At 47.0% G+C, this 21,312-nt stretch overlaps 2 protein-coding genes and 1 long non-coding RNA gene across 7 annotated transcripts in view; 2 read left to right on the plus strand and 1 right to left on the minus strand.

Annotated features, from left to right (window-relative positions):
* Positions 1-19,374, minus strand: part of LOC135973506 (uncharacterized) — a 29,376-nt gene extending 10,002 nt beyond the window's left edge. The window contains exons 1-2 of the long non-coding RNA XR_010590384.1: positions 19,239-19,374; positions 325-407 (exon numbers count right to left, since the gene is read on the minus strand). This is a non-coding gene — a long non-coding RNA (uncharacterized LOC135973506). The remainder of the gene's footprint in view (positions 1-324; positions 408-19,238) is intronic.
* Positions 14,637-16,855, plus strand: LOC135973505 (uncharacterized). The gene is made up of 2 exons (XM_065557037.1): positions 14,637-15,180; positions 16,249-16,855. The coding sequence occupies exons 1-2, from the start codon at positions 14,637-14,639 to the stop codon at positions 16,731-16,733; spliced, it is 1,029 nt and encodes a 342-aa protein (XP_065413109.1). The 3' UTR covers positions 16,734-16,855.
* PCCB (propionyl-CoA carboxylase subunit beta) overlaps positions 16,869-21,312 on the plus strand; it is a 73,203-nt gene continuing 68,759 nt past the window's right edge. For all 5 annotated transcript variants that reach the window (XR_010590382.1, XR_010590383.1, XM_005310261.4 and 2 more), the window contains exon 1: positions 16,869-19,878. Coding sequence is in view for 3 of the 5 variants with exons in the window: in XM_005310261.4 (XP_005310318.4) it covers positions 19,261-19,878 (618 nt within the window). In the remaining 2 variants the exon portion in view is untranslated. The remainder of the gene's footprint in view (positions 19,879-21,312) is intronic.

The raw sequence follows: 21,312 nt of genomic DNA on the forward strand, positions 1-21,312 counted from the left end.
AGGTTTTGGAAGGCCGTCCTTCGCACCTATCTAGCCATTCAACCTGTCGCGCCCCCCCCCCCCCCCCAGTGGGACCTCAACCTCGTCCTCTCAATCTTAATAAACTCACCCTTCGAGTCTTTGGCCTAATATTCCCTATCTCTCCTTTCCATGAAGGTTGCCTTCTTGGTAGCTAATACTTCAGCGAGAAGGCAAACTGAGGGACATAATGGCAGACACACACACTCCTTATCACATTTCATAAGGATGTTTCCCTGCATCTGCACCCCAAGTTTCTGCCAAAGGTTGTATCCCACTTTCATCTCAACCAACCCATACTCTTACCTGCTTTCTCTCCGAAACCTCATGCATCAGCGGAGGAATGGCACCTTCAATCCCTCAACGTCCGCAGGGCCTTGGTCTTCTACCTGCAGATAAGACCATTCAGAAAGTCTCCTAGAGTATCACTATAGCTGAAAGGATTAAGGGACAAACAGTTTCCACACAGTGGATTTCAGGGTGCATTACGCTCTATCAGTTGTCAGAACAGTCTTCACCCCTTGGGATATGAGCCCACTCCTTGAGAGTGCAAGCATCAACTATGGCTGTTTCATGATGTACCACTTTCGGACATATCTAGGGCAGCCACATAGAGCTCAGTACATATTTTGCTCTTTGTGCCTTGGTGCAAAACCCTGCAACAGATGCCTGTTGCACCCCATCAGGGTGGTCCTCCATTTGATGTTTTCGTCCTCTTCCTCACACCCTACTGCTTGTTAATCACCCCAGTGGAATACAATAGGGATCATCACTCCAAGAAGAGGAGAATGTTACTTACCTGTAACTGGAGATTCTTCAAGATGTGTGGTCCCTTTCTTCCCTCCTTCCTGCGGAACTGTTCTATTTGTGGTGGAGAATGAACTGAGGACTTGGTCAGTCCACCCCACCCTTATCGCCTCAGACAAAACCATGAGGTGAAGCAAGGGCGCATGCACGGACCAACAGGGACAATACTACTATAAAATTCTCTGGCTCCAGACACAATGGCACTGTGTATAACCCTCAGTGGAATACAGATAGGGACCACATATCTTGAAGAACCAATAACTTCCTCTTTTCTGTGCCCCCAAGTGACCAGCAAAGGGACAATCATGCTAGCAACATTAATTCTCCACAGTGCTGGGCAGGCACAACCAAATGCCGAAAGGGTTGCCCAGGGCTTTTGTTTTTTTCCCATATGTGCCTCCCTATAGGATCTCCCATCTTCCCCCCAAAAAAACCAACCACCTCAATTACCAACTTCTGGTGGGTTTCAGTTTCTTGGTCATGTCACTTATATGTCACCCTGCTCTGGGTCTTCCCAGAAAAAAAAAAGTAGGGGGGAGCAGATATGGTTGTTGTGACAGGTGTGTTTTTAAGCTCAAAACTTGCAGCACATTATGTTACCTTTGTTCTGTTAGCAATATTATTATTTTAATCACATCAACAATTTTATGTAAAATAAGTTGCAAAACAAACAAAAAAAAACCCCACACACATTTATGCTAGCAAGGCTTTGGCCTAAGTATTACCTCACCTGTGGTACAGGTAATGTGCAATTACTCATTAACTACCCATAATTATATATTTGGAGAGCATTCCATGATTCTTTAATGTCAACATTTCTTACTTTCTTTAAATATGGGGTTTTCATTCAAAGTTCAGGTTTCTTTATGAATCATTACAAAGAAAAGTCATTAGAAATTTTCCTGTGAATGCATTTTGGTGAGTGTCTCGATTTTAGAGACTTGATATTTAGTTGCTTTTAATGGTACCCCCACATCCACCCTCCCCCCCCCCACACACACACACACGCTTGGAAATACGATATTTGCAAAGATGTCACTTATTTTACATGATGTAAAAATGGTACACTCGAACGCTTTTCCTTTTTAGTTTCTTTAGCCATCTTTTAACATGCACTTTATTTTACAGCACATTATAAGCATTACTGCAATTATCAACATTTGTATACAAAATAATAGCTTAAAACTAAATGGCACAGCTGGATGTTGTCCAATTGTATTTATTTGATTTCACCAGCTAACTGACTTTAATAGTTATTCTATTTGATTATTTACTGTATTTAATTTTATTGCATGTGAATTAAATGTGTATTTTTCATTTTAGCAAAGATTAAGTGTAGATTTAATTTTTTGTAATAGGCATTGTAACATTAGGGAGTAATTATACAGCCTTAGAAACAAAAACTTGGTTGACTTTTTATCGCTACTGGTTCAACTAATTTGGGCATACATATAATTTTGACTGATCCAACAATAGCTTCAAATTTAGGAATAAAACACCAATTGAACTGATTAACTGGACATACCTTCCCTTCATAATTATATTTAACTATTGTGTGACCATACAGTATTTTCCATTTCCTACATATGTGGCACGTCTCTAATGTCCAGTCCAGGTATTCAGCTGTATTGGGCAGTTGAGATGAATTCTTTCTTGGGTTTCTGTCTCATTACTGTTTTATACCATAGATTACTCCTGGGGGCATTCTGCGCCTAAAAATTCTGTGCACAATATTTTAAAATTCTGCAAATTTTATTTGTCAAAATAACACTACATAATCACGCCAGTTTCAATTATGTTGGTAATTTCTTTCAAAATACCTGTTAACAAGTATGTCTGTAACAATACAGTCACACACAAAAATTCTCCCAGGAGTAGAGAGTTAAAGAAACTGCTATGACAAACCAGTTCCTGTTTTTCTGCCCCTTTCACACACAACCCTGAGCCCAGCCAGGGGGCCAGACACACACAATTCCTCCCTCCCTCCCAGGGCCCAGCCATGGCCCGTCCCCCAGCCAATACACCTGAACTCCCTCCCCCCCCAGACCCTAGCTCTGGGCCCCCCCCCCCCCAGCCCAGATACCCACAACCCCTTCACGCCCAGAACCCAGCTGTGGGAACCCCCCAGCCCATATACCCACACTCCCTTCCCCCCCCAAAGCCCAGCCATGGGGGAACCCCTTGCTCAGATACCCGCACCCCCGAGCCCACCCAGATAGTGGATTCCCCTTGCCCAGATACCTGCACCCCCTCCCTCTAAGCCCAGCCACAGGGGCCCCCCCTTGCCCATATATCCACACCCCCTCAACTCCCCAGAGACCAGGGATCCAGAGAGAGAAACGGCCTGATGCATTGTCCAAGGCTTGCACGGAGTTTACTGTGCACTGCCCTCTCTTTCCCTCAGCGCATGGTGAGAACTGCAACTGTCAGGAACCTTCTAGCAGTCTAGCTCCCTTCTTCTTCCCCCAGCAGTGTCTTCTATATGCAAGCTGGGCTCTGCTGGGTCCAGCAGCACTGCAGCCCATTTCTGTGGGGGAAAGAAATTCTGCGCACACGTTAATTTCTGCAAAATTCTGCATTGCGCAGTGGCACAGAATTCCCCGAGGAGTAATAGATGGATTGCATCCTGGAGAACCACATCAGCCAATCCATTTGGCTTGCACCTTTGTGTAGCAGTCCAGAAGGGGTGCCTGTCACCATTCCATGTGAGTGTTTCACCAGTGTCTGAGGTACCTGTCCACATTACTTAAAAATGGAGTCTTTGAGGATAGCTACCTACATACTATGGTCTCATACACATCCATCTTCTCAATGGTTGATAGGGAAAGTGAGAAATAAGTCTTCTGTATAGTAACTGTAGTCAAGAGGAGACATTGTTACCTCAGCTAGATTTCAGAGGATATCAGCCTCCGTGCACAGTTGTACCAATCCAGCAAATATTTATTGGGAATGAAGCTAGGCATTTTCCCTGCTTGGATCTCTTTAAAGGTTTTTGATGGTTTCTGAATATATATATAGAGAGAGAGAGAGCGCAGAATGTATATTTTACACACACGTATTGTATTTCATGTTACCCATAGTGTGATTTCCAACTTAATCATTATTTTGACTGATTAACCCTTTCCTGGGTTTCCTTTTTAATTGTAGATATTTATCATTACTTGATCTACTAAACCCAGGATTGTGAGTTCAATCCTTGAGGGGGCCATTTAGGGAACTGGGGTAAAAATCTGTCTGGGGATTGGTCCTGCATTGAGCAGGGGGTTAAACTAGATGACTTCCTGAGGTCCCTTCCAGCCCTAATATTCTATGATTGTAAATCAATCTCTAATAATTTTCATATGACTTTACATTGTGCCTCTTCATATAACCTTGTGGTGGGTCTACCCACGTGTGACCTCTGTTTTCATGGGACTTTGTATCAAAGCCTCATTTACAAACTTTGCATTGCCCTTGGTATAATATTATAGCCCCTAAGGATAGAATAAAATAGAAAAAACAATTTTTTGCTAGCAGTAGAACAAGAGCTCTCTCCCCCCCCCCCCTCTTAATCAATTGCCCTGTTACATGAATGAGGTGTGAATGAGGAAGGCATGGAAGGCAGCACCTCCAGACAGCCTCAACTGTTGGAGAGGGGCTGGGAGCCAGACCCAAGGACAATAAAACGTGTCAAGTGGGCTCATTAAAGACAAGCAGACATACCAACGGCCTCGGGGGTTAGAAGCAAGCACCTTCTTTTGGAAAAAGAAGAACAGGAGGACTTGTGGCACCTTCTGTACGAGTTTTTTCATGAGGTTGATGGATTTCCACTCCATACGGCTAAATGCAGTGCCTTGCATAATGAAAGGTTTCAGAGTAGCAGCCGTGTTAGTCTGTATCCGCAAAAAGAAGAACAGGAGGACAGGTGCCACAAGTCCTCCTGTTCTTCTTTTTGCGGATACAGACTAACAGGGCTGCTACTCTGAAACCTTTCTTTTGGAAACACCCTCTTTGCAGCATTGGGACAACACTCAAAAGAAAGCAGCACAAAGGACCAATGAACACAGACACAGAGTTTGAATCTGGTATAGATTTGCATAAGAGGAAAGCTGCTATAAAAGTGAGGTGTCTTGCAGAGGACCCCGGGTCTCGTCTTGTCAACATGGGAGCATCGATCCGGATCGGCAGAAGCCTGGCTCCACCCCCTCCCCCATCTAACTCACCTGGCCAGTGAAGTTAAGGGGAGCAACTAATTGGTAACAACAAGACGGAGTGTGTTTGTGTGTGTGTGTGAGTGTAAGTGTAATATATATTATATGCATATAATACAGTGTTAATGAATACATGTATTACTAATAAATGTGGCATTCTGCCTTATTCCCCCTGAAAAGATCCTGTGCAGTACTTTAAGTACAACATTTTGGTGGAGAATGCGAAAGGGGGAGCAAGCATAAAATCCACAGTTATTATAAAACTGGGGTGCACACCGCCAGCTTTAGCAAGACTGGCACTAGAGGAAAAAGAGCGTAAACTTTCAGTTAATTAACCAAACTCTGAAGGATATAGGAGTTTAGGTTTAAATTGTGTTCATGACTGAGCTAAAGAGGAGAACTTAGTGTTTCTCACTCTGATCCGGGGAAGGATTAACCAAACTCTGAAGGATATAGGAGTTTAGGTTTAAATTGTGTTATAAAGGTACATACACCCTCAGCCGTAGCAAGACTGAGCTAAAGAGGAGAACTTAGTGTTTCTCACTCTGATCCGGGGAAGGATTTGTATAATTGGTGTATGAACCCTCGGTGGTAGCAGACCGAGTAATACAGAGGGAGGCTTAGCGTCTCTCCCTCTGGCCCAGAGTGGGTTAAAAATATAAGATACAGATCTTGTTCTGTTAAACCAAACTCTGAAGGATATAGGAGTTTGGGCGATGTAGTGTGGTTTATGTTTGTTTGTTTTGTTTTGTGGGGTTTTTTGTTTTTTTTTTTGTAAGTAACATTGTGGTAATTTCACAATTTTGAAGAAAATGTTTAAGAAACGGAACCAGGAAGGGTGGGGGCTAGTTGGAAAGCCCACCCTCCTTGCTAAATTGGTAGTGGAACAAGGCTTGTGCCCATGGAAAGGAACTGTTTATTGGAAAAAGCAGGATCGGGCCCAGGCAAGCAACATATAGAGAAACTGGAAAACAGGTTGGGTACAGAAAGTTAATACAGCACTCTCAAATCTTACAGCAGCAGTAACATCAGGAGAAGAAACATTTAACACCCCAGAAGGGGGCAGACCTTTGGGACCCCTCTGGAGATTGGGAAGGGGGATATTTGGGTAAATTCCTCCTCCCAGGGCCAAAATGCCATTGAAACAGTTAACAACAGTGCCTGCTTCTCTGCCTCAGATCTCCAGGCCATGGCAAAATGGCTGGAGATTTTAAAACAGAAATTTTTTTTCTAGATGGAGTGTTAACGCCCTTTTACTGGGAAAAAGGGAGGGTTTACACTCACAAAAAAATGCACCATTTAATTAGCATTTGTGCAGCCCCAAGTACCAAACACACTGTGGCAGAGACCAAGCAGGTTCTGCCAGGGTAAAAGCACTGTGCTAATTTGTTTCCAAGCTTCTATCTTTCAGGATCTGAACCAGAACATCAGAAGAGCTGGTACCAGCTGAAGAGTTATAAAATACCATGGTTATAGTGTCATGACAAAGTCTGTGTTCAGTGTTCTGTGTTGCATGTTCTGTGTCTGTCTCTGGTGGTGTCCTGTGTTAGCATTGGGTCCAGAGAGAGAGGGGATACTACACTAGACAGGGCAAATGTCTTTTCCTCTCTCTACTTCCCCCATGTCCATCCAATTTATCAATCACCACTTGTGTCCAAAAAACTTTGGTCCCCAATGCATCAGGTTTATTTTTTGTTAGGTTCTCTAATAGTCATTTTGTTGTTAATTTTTGTTATTAATACATTTGTATTGTTAGTTACATTTGCTTGTATTGTTAATTCCACACTTTCCTCTATGCACTCTGGTTCTATTTCCCCAAGCCCTGAAGGGTAGTTCTTGGGCCCCCATAACCTGTAAGACCTTGGCCCATAATTGTATGGCCCTATCTTTCAGGTCCCCAGAAACCTCTAAGAACAACTGTTAAAAATAGGGAATTCTACAACATTTTAGCAACTAAACGTTAGTTTAAGTCCAAATCAGCTTAACCTTGCATAACAACTGTGGTACTCCTATAAAATCTTATTTGTTGTGTGTGCTTAAGAAGGTCCTGACCTCAGTGACTTTTATTGTTTGATGGCTATTGCAGCATCAAACTTGGGCCTCATGTTGTTTGTCAATGTACCCAATTATTGAAATGGTAATGGTTTTGTTGTATTTCCAATTATTATAATTATAATTGTTTGCATTTGTGTTTGTTATATCTGGTGTTTAGTCAATTGTAATGGTTTTAGTTATATTCACCTGGTTATAATTGTTTGGTTTGTTTGCAACAAATACAAAAGATTTATATGGTGACCACTCAAGAATTGTTCTTGAGAGGTCAAAAGGGGGACAATGTAAATCAATCTCTAATAATTTTCATATGACTTTACATTGTGCCTCTTCATATAACCTTCTGGTGGGTCTACCCACGTGTGACCTCTGTTTTCATGGGACTTTGTATCAAAGCCTCATTTAGAAACTTTGCATTGCCCTTGGTATAATATTATAGCCCCTAAGGATAGAATAAAATAGAAAAAAAAATTATTTTTGCTAGCAGTAGAACAAGAGCTCTCCCCCCCCCCCCCCCCCCCACTCTTAATCAATTGCCCTGTTAAATGAATGAGGTGTGAATGAGAAGGCATGGAAGGCAGCACCTCCAGACAGCTCAACTGTTGGAGAGGGGCTGGGAGCCAGACCCAAGAACAATAAAACGTGTCAAGTGGGCTCATTAAAGACAAGCAGACATACAACGGCCTCGGGGGTTAGAAGCAAGCCACCTTCTTTTGGAAACACCTCTTTGCAGCATTGGGACAACACTAAAAAAAAAAGCAGCACAAAGGACCAATGAACACAGACACAGAGTTTGAATCTGGTATAAATTTGCATAAGAGGAAAGCTGCTATAAAAGTGAGGTGTCTTGCAGAGGACCCCGGGTCTCGTCTTGTCAACATGGGAGCATCAATCCGGATCGGCAGAAGCCCGGCTCCACCCCCTCCCCCATCTAACTCACCTGGCCAGTGAAGTTAAGGGGAGCAACTAATTGGTAACAACAAGACGGAGTGTGTTTGTGTGTGAGTGTAAGTGTAATATATATTATATGCATATAATACAGTGTTAATAAATACATGTATTACTAATAAATGTGGCATTCTGCCTTATTCCCCCTGAAAAGATCCTGTGCAGTACTTTAAGTACAAACATGATTCTAAGTGCTTCAGAGGGAATGAACAGAACAGATAATCATCAAGTGATCCATCAACACTAGATTTTTTTTTACGGGGGAGGAATAGCTCAATGGTTTGAGATTTTTTTTTACGGGGGAGGGATAGCTCAGTGGTTTGAGCATTGGCCTGCTAAACCCAGGCATTGTGAGTTCAATCCTTGAGGGGGCCATATGGGGCAAAATCAGTACTTGGTCCTGCTAGTGAAGGCAGGGGGCTGGACTCAAATGAGCTTTCAGGGTCCCTTCCAGTTCTATGAGATAGGTATATCCAAACAGCCTGTCTTTGTCTCACACCTATGTTGGGGGCTTCCCACAGGTTAACTTCTGTCAAGTGTTCATCTGTAGCAACCATTGAGCTTCACAGTTACAACGATTGTACCAAGCTTGGCACAGCACAAAGCAGTTGTTCAGGCAACACCATTTTAATTCCTGCCAGGATTTCAAAGGGTGCTATCCCATTGTTCTATCGGAGTAGCTCAAAGAGCTGTCAGTATTAAGGGAAATTTAATGTCCCAATCTGTTTATTTTCTTCAATGTATTTAGTAAGCATAAAATTTAAAGTTCTATTATTTCTTTCTCCCAGTGTTGATGAGTATGGCTGATAAGTGATATTTTTTCCTGTATTCCCAGCATTATTACAGTGTTACACATTCTCTCACCACTAAAATGTGTTACCTGATCTGAACCAATTATCTGTGGGCACAGGTGCTGACTCTGTGGGTGCTCAGGAAAAAATTTGCAGGTGCTCAGAACCCACCGGCAGCTAAGTTCCCCCCTCTCCATGCCCCCCAGCACTCCTCCCCCTCCCACTCAGCGCCTCCCGCTCGCTGCAAACAGCAATTTCGCGGTGTGCAGGTTGGCTCTGGGAGGGAAGGGAAGTAGTGAGGATGCGGTGCTCTCGGGGGAGGGGAGGGAGCTGGGGAAAGGGTGCGGTGGGGGTGGAAAGAGGCGGGGTGGAGGCTTGGGGGAAGAGTGGAGTGGGGGCAAGGCCTGGCCGAAGGGGGGGGGGGGTCGAACACCCCCCCGGGTAAAGGGGAAGTCCACATCTGGTAAAGCTCTGCTCAAGCAGAACTTTACAGTAGAAACTGCCTCATTGTTTCGTATAGGGATCGCTTCTACCCATTTGGAGAGAGCGTCCACGATGACCAAGCTGTATAGATTTCCTCAGGCCATTTTTGGCAACAGGCCAATAAAATCAATTTGTAGTTGAATCCAGGACCATCAATTTGCTGATGTCTCCATTTTGCTTTTCCGTTGACAGGTTCAGAATTTACTTGGGCATAAACTGGAAAATGTTCTACATATTGCCTAACATCCTGATTTATCCATGCCAACCAATCAATCTGCTGTATTCTTGCCAGTGTATTTTTAACACCTTGATGGCTGCCAGTGGAAACATAAATAAAATTTATCATGAAACATAAATAAAAGCGATTTTACATTTCTCTGGTACAATCCAAAATCACTGATCACTGGGTTTGGCTACCCAGATTGAGTCTCCATCATGGGGGTTGTACAATCATTAAGGGACCTCCTTTCTGTTCTTTTGAATCTCTGTCTGGGCTCAATTTAGCTATGGTAGGATCTTGTTTTTACAATCTGGCCAAATCAATATTCCCCTGTTCAGGTGTAACAGCCCCAATGGGCATCTGAGGCTGAAGCATTTTCCACAGAGAGGCATCCACAGATGTTACTTTGGCTTCCAACTCAGCCTCTGAGTTCCAGCATACTCCAGAGGGAATTTTTTACCTATGCCTTTACCTTTACTACAGCCAGCGGGGCAGCCTTGGCTCTTTTAGTTGCCACATTTTTTTATATGTAATATATTGTAGTGGGAAAGCATACGTGAAAGGTTTAGCATACCCACAGTGAAATCCATGGTAAATCCAATATGGCAATCACTTAGTCAATGCTTTGCACATCCACAGTGTTCAAATGAAGCAAAGAAACCACTTTAGACAAAAATTTGTGGAATGGTCGTAAAGTCACTTTTGTTCTTGGAGATTTGTGTATAAGGAGGTTCTGGCATCAGAGCCTGCAACTCTCAGACTCTTCTTGCAGACCACTGAGCTGCAAGCAGAATGAAGCATCTTGCTGCTAAGAAGACGACCTTTGCCAACTGCGCTACCTGGTCATGAGACCACAGTCAGATTCCTGTAAATCTCTGGTACGAGGCAAGCAAGAAATTCAACTTCAGTAAGAGAAGTGACCAGAAATGAAAATGCAAACAGGAAATAGCAGACAACCTGACTGCACTGGGACTTCAATAGACTGGTGACCAGTGCTGGGAGTAGAGTAAGCAGCTCAGGAGAGACTACCAGAAAGCCAGGGGTGAGAACTACACCTCTGGGAACTCCCTGTCATCCTATCTCTTTTATGAGGACTTTGACTGGGTGCTGGAAACTGCATCAAGCACTGAGCCCCCAGTGGTTCAAGATAGCCTGGACAGCCAGAGTTGTGACCTTCTGACCCCCAAATCTAGTAGCAGCCCAGAGGGGAGCCAACAGGTGCCTCATAGATCAAGCTAGCAAAATGACTCTGGTGTTCCCACCAATCCCCGAGGAAGCTGTGCCACTGGAGCAGCTGCAGCATGTCCTGGGTCCATACTCGGATGAGCTATTTCATGACCCCCTTGGAAGAACAGCCTGCTGCAAAACCAGCAGCAGAAACAGAAAAGGCAGAAATAGACCCAAAGGCTGGTAAGTGTTTGGCTCCTTATTGTTAATGATAATAGTCAAATGGGAGGGATTTCCAGTTTATGACCCACTGTGCTTTTTATTACAGGCTATAGGTAGTCATGTGTATCTCTAATGGTGGAATGTACACCAGCATCTTGGCATCACTTTCCACACCACCATCACATGGCACTGAAAATGGAGACGAAGAAGCACAAACAACTGTTAAACACGCATTTAACATTGAAGTTTTGTTAGATACTCGCACGTGCTTTAAAAGATGGGCTGGGATGTCAAAAGAAATTATACTGCCTTCCCTTTTAGTATGCCATAGCATAACAAGCTGCCTGTAAACAGTAAGCTGTACATGAAGGGTGGGGAAGATGTAGTGCATGGGTGATTAAATCAATGTCTGAAATACCACGAGGAGGGGGAGGAGGAAGTATGTGGGTGAAGGGAGGTGACTAGCCATGTAGTTCTTTGAGAGTTCATATTGTCAGGTGTGTTTGCATGTAGTCCATAATAGTTTTAGTCAGAACAGGGAGACAGTAAACGGTATGGATGCTAACACAGCATCCTGTTGATTTCCCCTTGAATTTTGACCCAATCCTGGGTGCTGATAGCTGCAAACGTTCCACAGAGTAGGAATTCCCAATGGGTAGTCTCATTTCAGGAAAGGGCATATTTTCTGGGCTCTCCTAATCAGGATTGTAGTCCACTCATAGATGTGCTGCTCAATCACCATAAGCTTGAAATCTCTGTAGCATAGACAGCTGGCTTACCACCAGTCGCTTGGTATAAAATCTCTCTTTGGCATTCAGGAACCTCTAGTATTGTCATGTCCCCCAGACTGTGGAATGCCTGAAAGGACTGAGAAACCTTAAGTAGTAAACCATGGCATAATCCTACTGCCCCAGGCTACAAGTCTGCAATTTTTAAACATACAGCCTTTGTAAATGTCATCTTACTATTATGTGTGCACTCTTTTCACTCTGCTTAACTCAATTATGGCCATGGAGCTTCTAGGAACTGAAGCAGTCCTCTGAGAACACAGTGAAGCTGAGTTTTACAAAGTATCGTTTTTTTTAGCCTTGAGATTCTACAGGCATTTTTCTCTGAGGATGCACTGAACTTTTTTTTTTTTTTTTTAAAGTACTGCTGTCAGGCACTTCCACCTCTACAGCCCAGCCATGGTCCAGCAGGAGCCTGGGATTTTGAACTGTCAAGGAGTGGACAAAGAGGAAACATTTCTGTAATTGACACATAGTGGAAATCCTGAATGGAGGCAACAAGCAGACACAATAGCAAAGGGAAAAGGATTCATAGCAGTGGAAAGGCACATACAGGCTTTAGAGCACAGTAATAGATTTGCAGTGCAGCTCCTGGAGCAGGAATATTGCTTGAGGGAGGAAGATCCAATACAGCAGAAAACCCTGTTTGAGCAGCTGCTTATGCTAATGGCTGCAAGAGTTCAGACTCCTGCTCCCCTCATACCATGTCCTGAGATCCCTCCACAGTACCATGTCCTACAGCCCAGGAACACACTGGACAATGCCATAGTTGGGTGGCCCATGCAACCAGGACTCAATGCTTGTTGGACAGGGCAAATGTACCCCCAGGAGTCCTCTACCCCTCTGCAGCATGCTACTTGTGCTAGAAAGGAAAAGGAGAACAAGGGCCCAGAGACATGCAAAAATAGGAAACTGGTTTCAGTGTTTTGCACTGTTCAATGTTCGCTATATGCACTTTATTTCATTACTGGTTTTGGTTTATTATTGGTGTTCAGTGTTGTAATAGCAGCTGGTGTGCCTGACAATATTTTAATAACGTTCATAAAGTAAAGCTTTTATTTTAAGAAAGTTTATTACTCCGAGGAATTCTGCACCAAAAAATAAAAAATTCTGCACACTATTTTAAAATTCTCCATATTTTATTTGTCAAAATAACAAAATAATCACTCCAGTTTCAATTATTGTGGTAATTTATTTCAAAATATCTGTCAACAAGTATGTCAACAATATAGACAACAGCAAAAAAACATTCCCCCAGGAGTCGTGTGTTAAAGAAACCCCTACCACAACCCAGCTGAAGTTGGGGGGTGCTCAATGAAGCTGTGTGGGGCCCCCAGACACCTGCATTCCCCTCCCTCCAGAGCCCAGCTGCAGGGCACCCCCTGGCATAGACACCCACACCTCCTTCCCCCCAGAGTCCAGCCATGGGGCACCTCCCAGCCCAGACGCCAGCATCCTCCCTCCCACCAGAGCCCAGCCCAGACATCCACACATCCCTCCCCACACAGCCCAGCCACGGGGCAGCCCCCTGACACCAGCCCCCAGAGCTCAGCCACTAGCCTATCTCCCCACCCTCCCGCGGGGTAGCCCCCGGCCTAGACACCAGCCCCCACTCCCCACAGAGCCCAGCCACGGGGGCAGCTCCCAGCCCAGACACCAGCACCCTTTACTTCCCCAACTTCTTTACTGTCAAGCTAAGCGATGTGGTGTGGCCCTGCCCTTCCTCACCCTTTGCAAGAGCTGGATGGGTATCCCAGACCCTCTCCCATCCCTGGGAGAATGAAGATCAAAGAGCATGCAGCCCTCAACCCTGTTATAGTCTTGGCCTTCACAACATCTTCCGGCAAAGATTCCACAGGTTGACTGTGCACTGTGTGAAAAAATACTTCCTTTTGTTTTAATCCTGCTGCCTATTAATTTCATTTAGTGACCCCTTGTTCTTGTGTTAGGAGCAGTAAATAACACTTCCATATTTACTTTCTCCACACCCGTCATGATTTTATAGACCTTTATCATATCCCACTTTAGTAGTCTCTTTTCCAAGCTGAAAAGTCCCAATCTTATTAATCTGTCCTCACATGGAAACTGTTCCATACCCCTAATCATTTTTGTTACCCTTTTCTGTACCTTTTCCAATTCTAATATATATTTTTTGAGATGGGGCAACCACATCTGCATGTAGTATTCAAGATGTGGGCGTACCATGGATTCATATAGAGGCAATATGATATTTTGTCTTATTATTGATCCCTTTTTTAATGATTCCCTACATTGTTAGCTTTTTTGACTGCCAATGCACATTGAGTGGATGTTTTTAGAGAAATATCCACAATGACTCCAAGATCTCTTTCTTGAGTGGTAACAGCTAATTTAGACCCTATCATTTTATATGTTTAGTTCGGATTATGTTTTCCAATATGCATTACTTTGCATTTATCAACACTGAATTCATCTGCCATTTTGTTGCACAGTTACCCAGTTTTGTGAGATCCCTTTGTAACTCTTTGCAACATGCATCCGACGAAGTGGGCATTCACCCACGAAAGCTTATGCTCCAATACATCTGTTAGGCCTGGTCTACATTACGACTTTAATTCGGATTTATCAGCTTTAATTCGAATTTACCCTGCAACCGTCCACACAACGACGCTATTTATTTCGATGTAAAGGGCCCTTTAAATCGATTTCTGTACTCCACCCCGACGAGCGGAGTAGCGCCAAAATCGATTTCAACATTTCGAATTAGGGATAGTGTGGCCGCAATTCGATGGTATTGGCCTCCGGGAGCTATCCCACAGTGCATCATTGTGACCGCTCTGGACAGCAATCTAAACTCGGATGCACTGGCCAGGTAGACAGGAAAAGCCCCGCGAACATTTGAATTTCATTTCCTGTTTGCCCAGCGTGGAGAGCACAGGTGACCACAGATAGCTCATCAGCACAGGTAACCATGCAGGCTGATAATCGAAAAAGAGCACCAGCATGGACCGTGAGGGAGGTACTGGATCTGATCGCTGTATGGGGAGAGGATTCAGTGCTTGCAGAACTTCGTTCTAAAAGACGAAATGCAAAAACTTTTGAAAAAATCTCCAAGGGCATGATGGAGAGAGGCCACAATAGGGACTCAGATCAGTGCCGCGTGAAAGTCAAGGAGCTCAGACAAGCCTATCAAAAAACAAAGGAGGCAAACGGTCGCTCCGGGTCAGAGCCACGGACATGCCGCTTCTACGCCGAGCTGCATGCAATTCTAGGGGGGGCTGCCACCACTACCCCACCTGTGATCGTGGATTCTGGGTCGGGGATAGTCTCATCAGCGACGCCTGAGGATTCTGCCGATGGGGGAGAGGAAGAGGAGGAGGAGGATAAGCTTGCAGAGAGCGCACAGCACTCCGTTCTCCCCAACAGCCAGGATCTTTTTCTCACCCTGACTGAAGTACCCTCCCAACCCTCCCAAGCCAGTACCCAAGACTCTGACCCCATGGAAGGGACCTCAGGTGAGTTTACCTTTTAAAATATAAAACTTGTTTTAAAAGCAAACGGTTTTTAATGATTACTTTGCCCTGAGGACTTGGGATGCATTCGCGGTCAGTTCAGCTACTGGAAAAGTCTGTTAACGTGTCTGGGGATGGAGCGGAAATCCTCCAGGGACATCTCCATGAAGCTCTCCTGGAGGTACTCCAAAAGCCTTGCCACAAGGTTTCTGGGCAGTGCATCCTTATTCCGTCCTCCATGGTAGGACACTTGACCACGCCATGCTTGCAGCAAGTAATCTGGTATCATTGCCTGACAAAGCCTGGCAGCGTATGGTCCCGGTGTTTGCTGGCATTCAAGCAACATCCGTTCTTTATCTTGTTGTGTAATCCTCAGGAGAGTGATATCACTCCTGGTAACCTGGTTGAAATACGGGAACTTAATTAAGGGGACAGAGGTGGCCGTTCCTACTGGGCTGTTTGCCTGTGGCGGAAAATAAATCCTTCCCTGCAGTTAGCCAAGCGCAGATGGGAAATTGGCCCTGAGCTTTTCGCGTTTGGCTAGCAGGGATCTTCCCTGTTACCAGCCATGCGGTGGGGGGAGGGGTACCGTGATCATCCCAGAGAATTCATGGCGGGAGGGGGGCGGCGGCGGGGGGTGGTGGTGGTTAGTTTGGTGCCTGCAGGGATCTTCCCTGATACCAGCCACGCGGTGGGGGGGAGGGGTACAGCGATCATCCCAGAGAATTCATGGCGAGAGGGGGGGGGTGGTTAGTTTGTTTTCTGCTGCTGCTGAATGTTAACAGAAAAACCGCAGCACTCTACAGGCTGTGCTTGGTATGTGGGAAAGGAGGGTGCAGAAGCTGTAAGACAATGGCTTACCATGGCCGCATGCAAGCCGAATTCTGTTGCCCAGACTTGTGATCTCTAGCAGCAAAGCCACAGGCACTCAGCATTAAGAGGCAAAATGCGACCTTGCACAGAAATCACATGTGCTATGTAATGTGAATAGTGTTGGTCACCGTGAAAGAGTATAAGCATTGTTCTGCAAAATGTAGCTTTTTAAACAATTCTCTCTTTTTTCCCCTACAGCAGCTGCAAATTCCTCAAGCCTCCCTCCTCCATCCCGAAGGTTATCACAGATAAGGCGTCGTAAGAAGAGAACGCGAGACGAGATGTTTTCTGAAATTATGGAATCCAGCCGCAGTGACAGAGCTCATCTGAATGAGTGGAAGGAAACAGTTTCAAAGTATAGGAAAGAAGCCAGTGAACGTGAGGACAGGAGGGACCAACGTGAGGACATGAGGGACCAACGTGAGGACAGGAGGGACGCTCAAGATGAGAGGTGGCGGCAGGAAGATCAGAGGAGGCAGGATGCAACGCTGGGGCTGCTGCGTGAGCAAACAGACATGCTCCGGCGTCTGGTGGGGCTTCAGGAACGGCTGCAGGAAAACAGACTGCCGCTTCAGCTCCTGTTCCACCCTCCCCCCTCCCCATGTTCCGTATCCTCCTCACCCAGACGTGTAAGAACGCGGGGGGGGGGAGGCTCCGTACACCTTCCCATTCCACCCCAGTAGACAGCCCAAGCAAAAGGCTGTCATTTTTTTAACCTTTTCTTAGTGGCTTTTTCCTTCTCAGCAATCCTCCTCCCAAATACCACCCGGGTTCCCTCCCTCTTTTTCTAATCTATTAATAAAGAATAAATGATTTTTAAACGATAGTGACTTTATTTGGTTTGAAAGAAAGCTGGGGGAAGGGGGAGGGTGGGTTCCTTACAGAAAATCAGTCAATAAAGGGGACGGGTTTTCATGAAGGAGAAACAAACAGATATTTCACACTGTAGCCTGGCCAGTCATGAAACTGGTTTTTAAAGCTTCTCTGATGCACAGCGCTTCCTGGTGTGCTCTTCTAATCGCCCTGGTGTCTGGCTGCGCGTAATCAGCAGCCAGGCGATTTGCCTCAGCCTCCCACCCCGCCATAAAGGTCTCCCCCTTACTTTCACAGAGATTGTGGAGCACACAGCAAGCAGAAATAACAATGGGGAGATTTCTTTGGCTGAGGTCAGAGCGAGTCAATAATGATCGCCAGCGACCTTTTAAACGGCCAAATGCACATTCTACCACCATTCTGCATTTGCTTAGCCTGTAGTTAAACAGCTCCTGACTCCTGTCCAGGCTGCCTGTGTACGGCTTCATGAGCCATGGCATTAAGGGGTAGGCTGGGTCCCCAAGAATAACTATTGGCATTTCAACATCCCCAACGGTTATTTTCTGGTCCGGAAAGTAAGTCCCTTGCTGCAGCCCTTTAAACAGAGTAGTGTTCCTGAAGACGCGAGCGTCATGAACCCTTCCCGCCCAGCCCGCGTTGATGTTGGTGAAACGTCCCTTGTGATCCACAAGTGCTTGCAGCACCATTGAAAAGTACCCCTTGCGGTTTATGTACTCGGTGGCTTGGTGCTCCGGTGCCAAGATAGGGATATGGGTTCCGTCTATCGCCCCACCACAGTTAGGGAATCCCATTGCAGCAAAACCATCCACTATGGCCTGCACATTTCCCAGAGTCACTAACTTTTGTAGCAGCACCTGAGTGATTGCTTTGGCTACTTGCATCACAGCAGCCCCCACAGTAGATTTGCCCACTCCAAATTGATTCCCGACTGACCGGTAGCTGTCTGGCGTTGCAAGCTTCCACAGGGCTATCGCCACGTGCTTCTCAACTGTGAGGGCTGCTCTCATCTTGGTATTCTGGCGTTTCAGGGCAGGGGACAGCAAGTCACAAAGTTCCATGAAAGTGCCCTTACGCATGCGAAAGTTCCGCAGCCACTGGGAATCGTCCCAGACCTGCAACACTATGCGGTCCCACCAGTCTGTGCTTGTTTCCCTTGCCCAGAATCGGCGTTCCATGGATAGAATCTGCCCCATTAACAACATGATCTCCAAAGCACCGGGGCCCGTGGTTTCACAGAATTCTGTATCCATGTCAATGTCCTCATCATGCTTGTTGCTGCGCTGCCGCCGCTGCCTCCTCGCCTCGTTTTTCTGGTCCTGGCTGAGCATAAACTCCACGAGAACGCGCGAGGTGTTTACAATGTTCATGACTGCTGTCTTGAGCTGAGCGGGCTCCATGCTTGCCGTGGTATGGAGTCTGCAGTGTTCACCCACCCAGGAAAAAAGGCGCGAAAATGGTTGTCTGCCGTCCGTTGCTTTCATGCAGGGAGGGAGGAGGGAGGGAGGAGGTGAGGCTGTACCCAGAACCACCTGCGACGATGTTTTTTGTCCCATCAGGCACTGGGATCTTAACCCACAATTCCAATGGGCGCGGGAGACTGCGGGAACTATGGGATAGCTATGGGATAGCTACCCACAGTGCAACGCTGCAGAAATCGACGCTAGCCCCGGTACTTGGACGCACACCACCGAATTAATGTGCTTAGTGTGGCCGCATACATTTCGACTTTATACAACCTGTTTTTCAAATCCGAATTATATAAATTCGGATTAATCCCGTAGTGTAGACATACCCTAAGTCTTAAAGGTGCCCCAGGACTTGCTTTTTACAGGTCCAGACTAACACGGCTACTCCTCTGATACTTGTTTGGTTTATCAATTTGTTCTAAAACCATCTCTACTGACACATCAATCTGGGACGGTTCCTCAGATTTATCACCTACAAAGAATGGCTCAAATTTGGGAATCTCCCTCAGATATATTCTATAAAAATTCCAAGCCCAGCTTGGTCCTTGCCCAGAGCATGGAGTTTAGCAGCCCGGAGAGCCCTGGCTTCCGTCAGGCTTCCTAAGACTACTGCTGTGGAGTAGGGAGTCTGCCAGGGCTCTGGGGCTCGGCAAGTTCTTTGCTGCAGAGCCCTGGCTCCAGCCAGAGACGCTGGGGGCTACTAGGCTCCCTGTGGGGAGGCAGCTGCCCTTGCAAGACTGGCAGGTTTCCAACATAAACTTGCTTGTGTTTTGGCAAGAGTGTTGTTGACTCTGCATTAAATTAGGCGAAGAAGCGCTTGGAGTAGCTGCAAAGCTTCCCTCCCTCACCGACAGACCTTGGGCTAATAAAAGTTATTCCCTCACCCACCTGCTCTCTTGTAAATTAGGTGATGAAACGTTTTGCTCCAGCAAATCAGCCTTTTCCCGCCGAACGGACTGGATCTGACGGGAGGGGAAACAAAGGGCTGCACTTCAAATCCCCAGCATCCCGCCGACTGAGTACGGACGCCTGGGCCGTTGGTCGGCTCGGCCGGCTGAGAGGGGAGTGTGGGGCTGGCCCGGCCAGCGCAGCGCTAGGAACCCGGGCCAGGCCGCTCTCACTGGCCAGGCTGGCACGTGCTGTCTCTGCCAGGGTTGCTGAGCTCGCCAGGCTGGGAGCGTGGCCGGCAACCCCGAGCGAGCCAGGGTGTCAGACAGCGCTGCTCGCCTCGTCCCTCATCGAGGCCCAAGCTGGGCTGCTGCGGCCTTTCCTCGAGCCTGGTCAGGGGCGGGCCCGCGCGGTCTCTCAGGCGGCCGCTCGAATGCCCCGCTCCTGCGCATGCGCCATGCTGCTGTCAGCCATGGCAGCGCTACGACTCTTGCCCCGGCTCCTGCGGGTCTCGCGGACGCGGCTGGTCCGGTCTCGCTCGGCCGGCGCCCCCGGCTCCGTGCCCGAGCGCATCGCCGAGAAGCGTCGCGCCGCGCTGCTGGGGGGCGGTCAGGCCCGCATCGATGCGCAACACAAACGGGTGAGCAGCTCCGCCGGCCTGGCCTCCCCCGCCTGTCCCTGATCCCCGCCGGTACCCCTGGTCCTGACACCAGCCCCACCCTGCCATCACCCCCTTCCCCGCGCCAGACTCTCATCCCGCCCCTCCCCCCCACCCGTGCCTGACCCTGATCCGCGCCGGTACCCCGGCCCTGACACTAGTCCCCCCCCTCTCCCCGCCGCCAACATCGCCCCTCCCTTCCCCGTGCCTGACCTTGGTCCCCAATAGGGTGACCACACAGCAAGTTTAAAAATTGGGACAGGTGTGGGGAGTAATAGGTGCCCATATAGTACAAAGCCCTGAATATCATGACTGTCCCTATAAAATTGGGATATCTGGTCGCTCTGATCCCCAGCGATACCCCCTGGCCCTGACACCAGCCCCCCTGCCAACACCGCCCCCGATCCTGTACCTATTCCTCCCACCCACCGCCAGCACCTGACCATAATCCCTGACAATACTCCCTGGTCCCTGACACCAGCCTTCCTCTCCAGCCCCTGATTCTGGCTTCCCCTTCTGGACCCTGAGAACAACCCCACTCTCATATCCCCCTGGCTTCCCCTGACACCAACCCTTTTCTCCCCCAATCTGGTCCCTGACACTAGCCCACCCCGAGGCTGCTTCCCTCCCACCAGCCCCTGACACCACCAACCCCTGAGACTGATTTGCCCTCAATTCCTTCCCGGTCCCCTGACCTTATCCCCCACTGCCTCTCCCTGACACTGACACCCCACCCCCGCCAGTACAGACACGGACACCCCTGCAGCCATCTCCTGATGGCTGTGACCCCTCCCTGCACTGATTCCACCCCCAGCCAGGCAACCAGCCCTGACCTTCTCTGGGACCAATGACCTGCCCCTGTATGACTTAAACCCCCTATCCCCAGCTTGGCAGTGTCCCCATGGGGCTGGCACCCCATCCCTGCCAATGGGGTCTGGGTGATTGACTCTCTCTTAGAAGGATGGTCTATTGGGGGACAGGTCTCCACTTGCTCTCACTGGAAGAGGTGCTAACAGGGGGCTGAGTTCTCAATGGACTCCCTGCCATTATGTCCCCAACCCACGTTTTTATTAAAGAATTGTAGCAGTACTCTCTCCAAACATAAGACTGCAGAGGTCAATGTAGAAAGCCTAGTGGCATATAACACTGGTCTACAATTTTTGAGAAGTCGTCTGCTTCAGAGATAAAATGTGCTATTTATTATGTATTTTGATGTGCTGAATTCAAATATGACAATTAAAACAACTGATTGGCTATTGTTTCTAAGATATTTAAGTTTTTACATTTTATGTCTATGTATATTGTGTAGATAGTAGCGTTTTAATCATAAATTGTAAACCTAGGTCTTTTCATGTGTTTATGGTTGCTTTACATGATAATATTTCACCTGCCATGAGATTCCACTGCTGTAGTCTG

The sequence above is a fragment of the Chrysemys picta genome, chromosome 9 (genome assembly GCF_011386835.1).
Source record: "Chrysemys picta bellii isolate R12L10 chromosome 9, ASM1138683v2, whole genome shotgun sequence".
Classification (NCBI taxonomy): domain Eukaryota; kingdom Metazoa; phylum Chordata; order Testudines; family Emydidae; genus Chrysemys; species Chrysemys picta.

Bases quoted from the DNA above. Each gene is read 5' to 3' on its own strand.
- LOC135973505 (XM_065557037.1), top strand. From the start codon at position 14,637: ATGCAGGCTGATAATCGAAAAAGAGCACCAGCATGGACCGTGAGGGAG. The intron at 15,181-16,248 runs GTGAGTTTACCT...TTTCCCCTACAG, and splicing joins CCCCATGGAAGGGACCTCAG to CAGCTGCAAATTCCTCAAGC.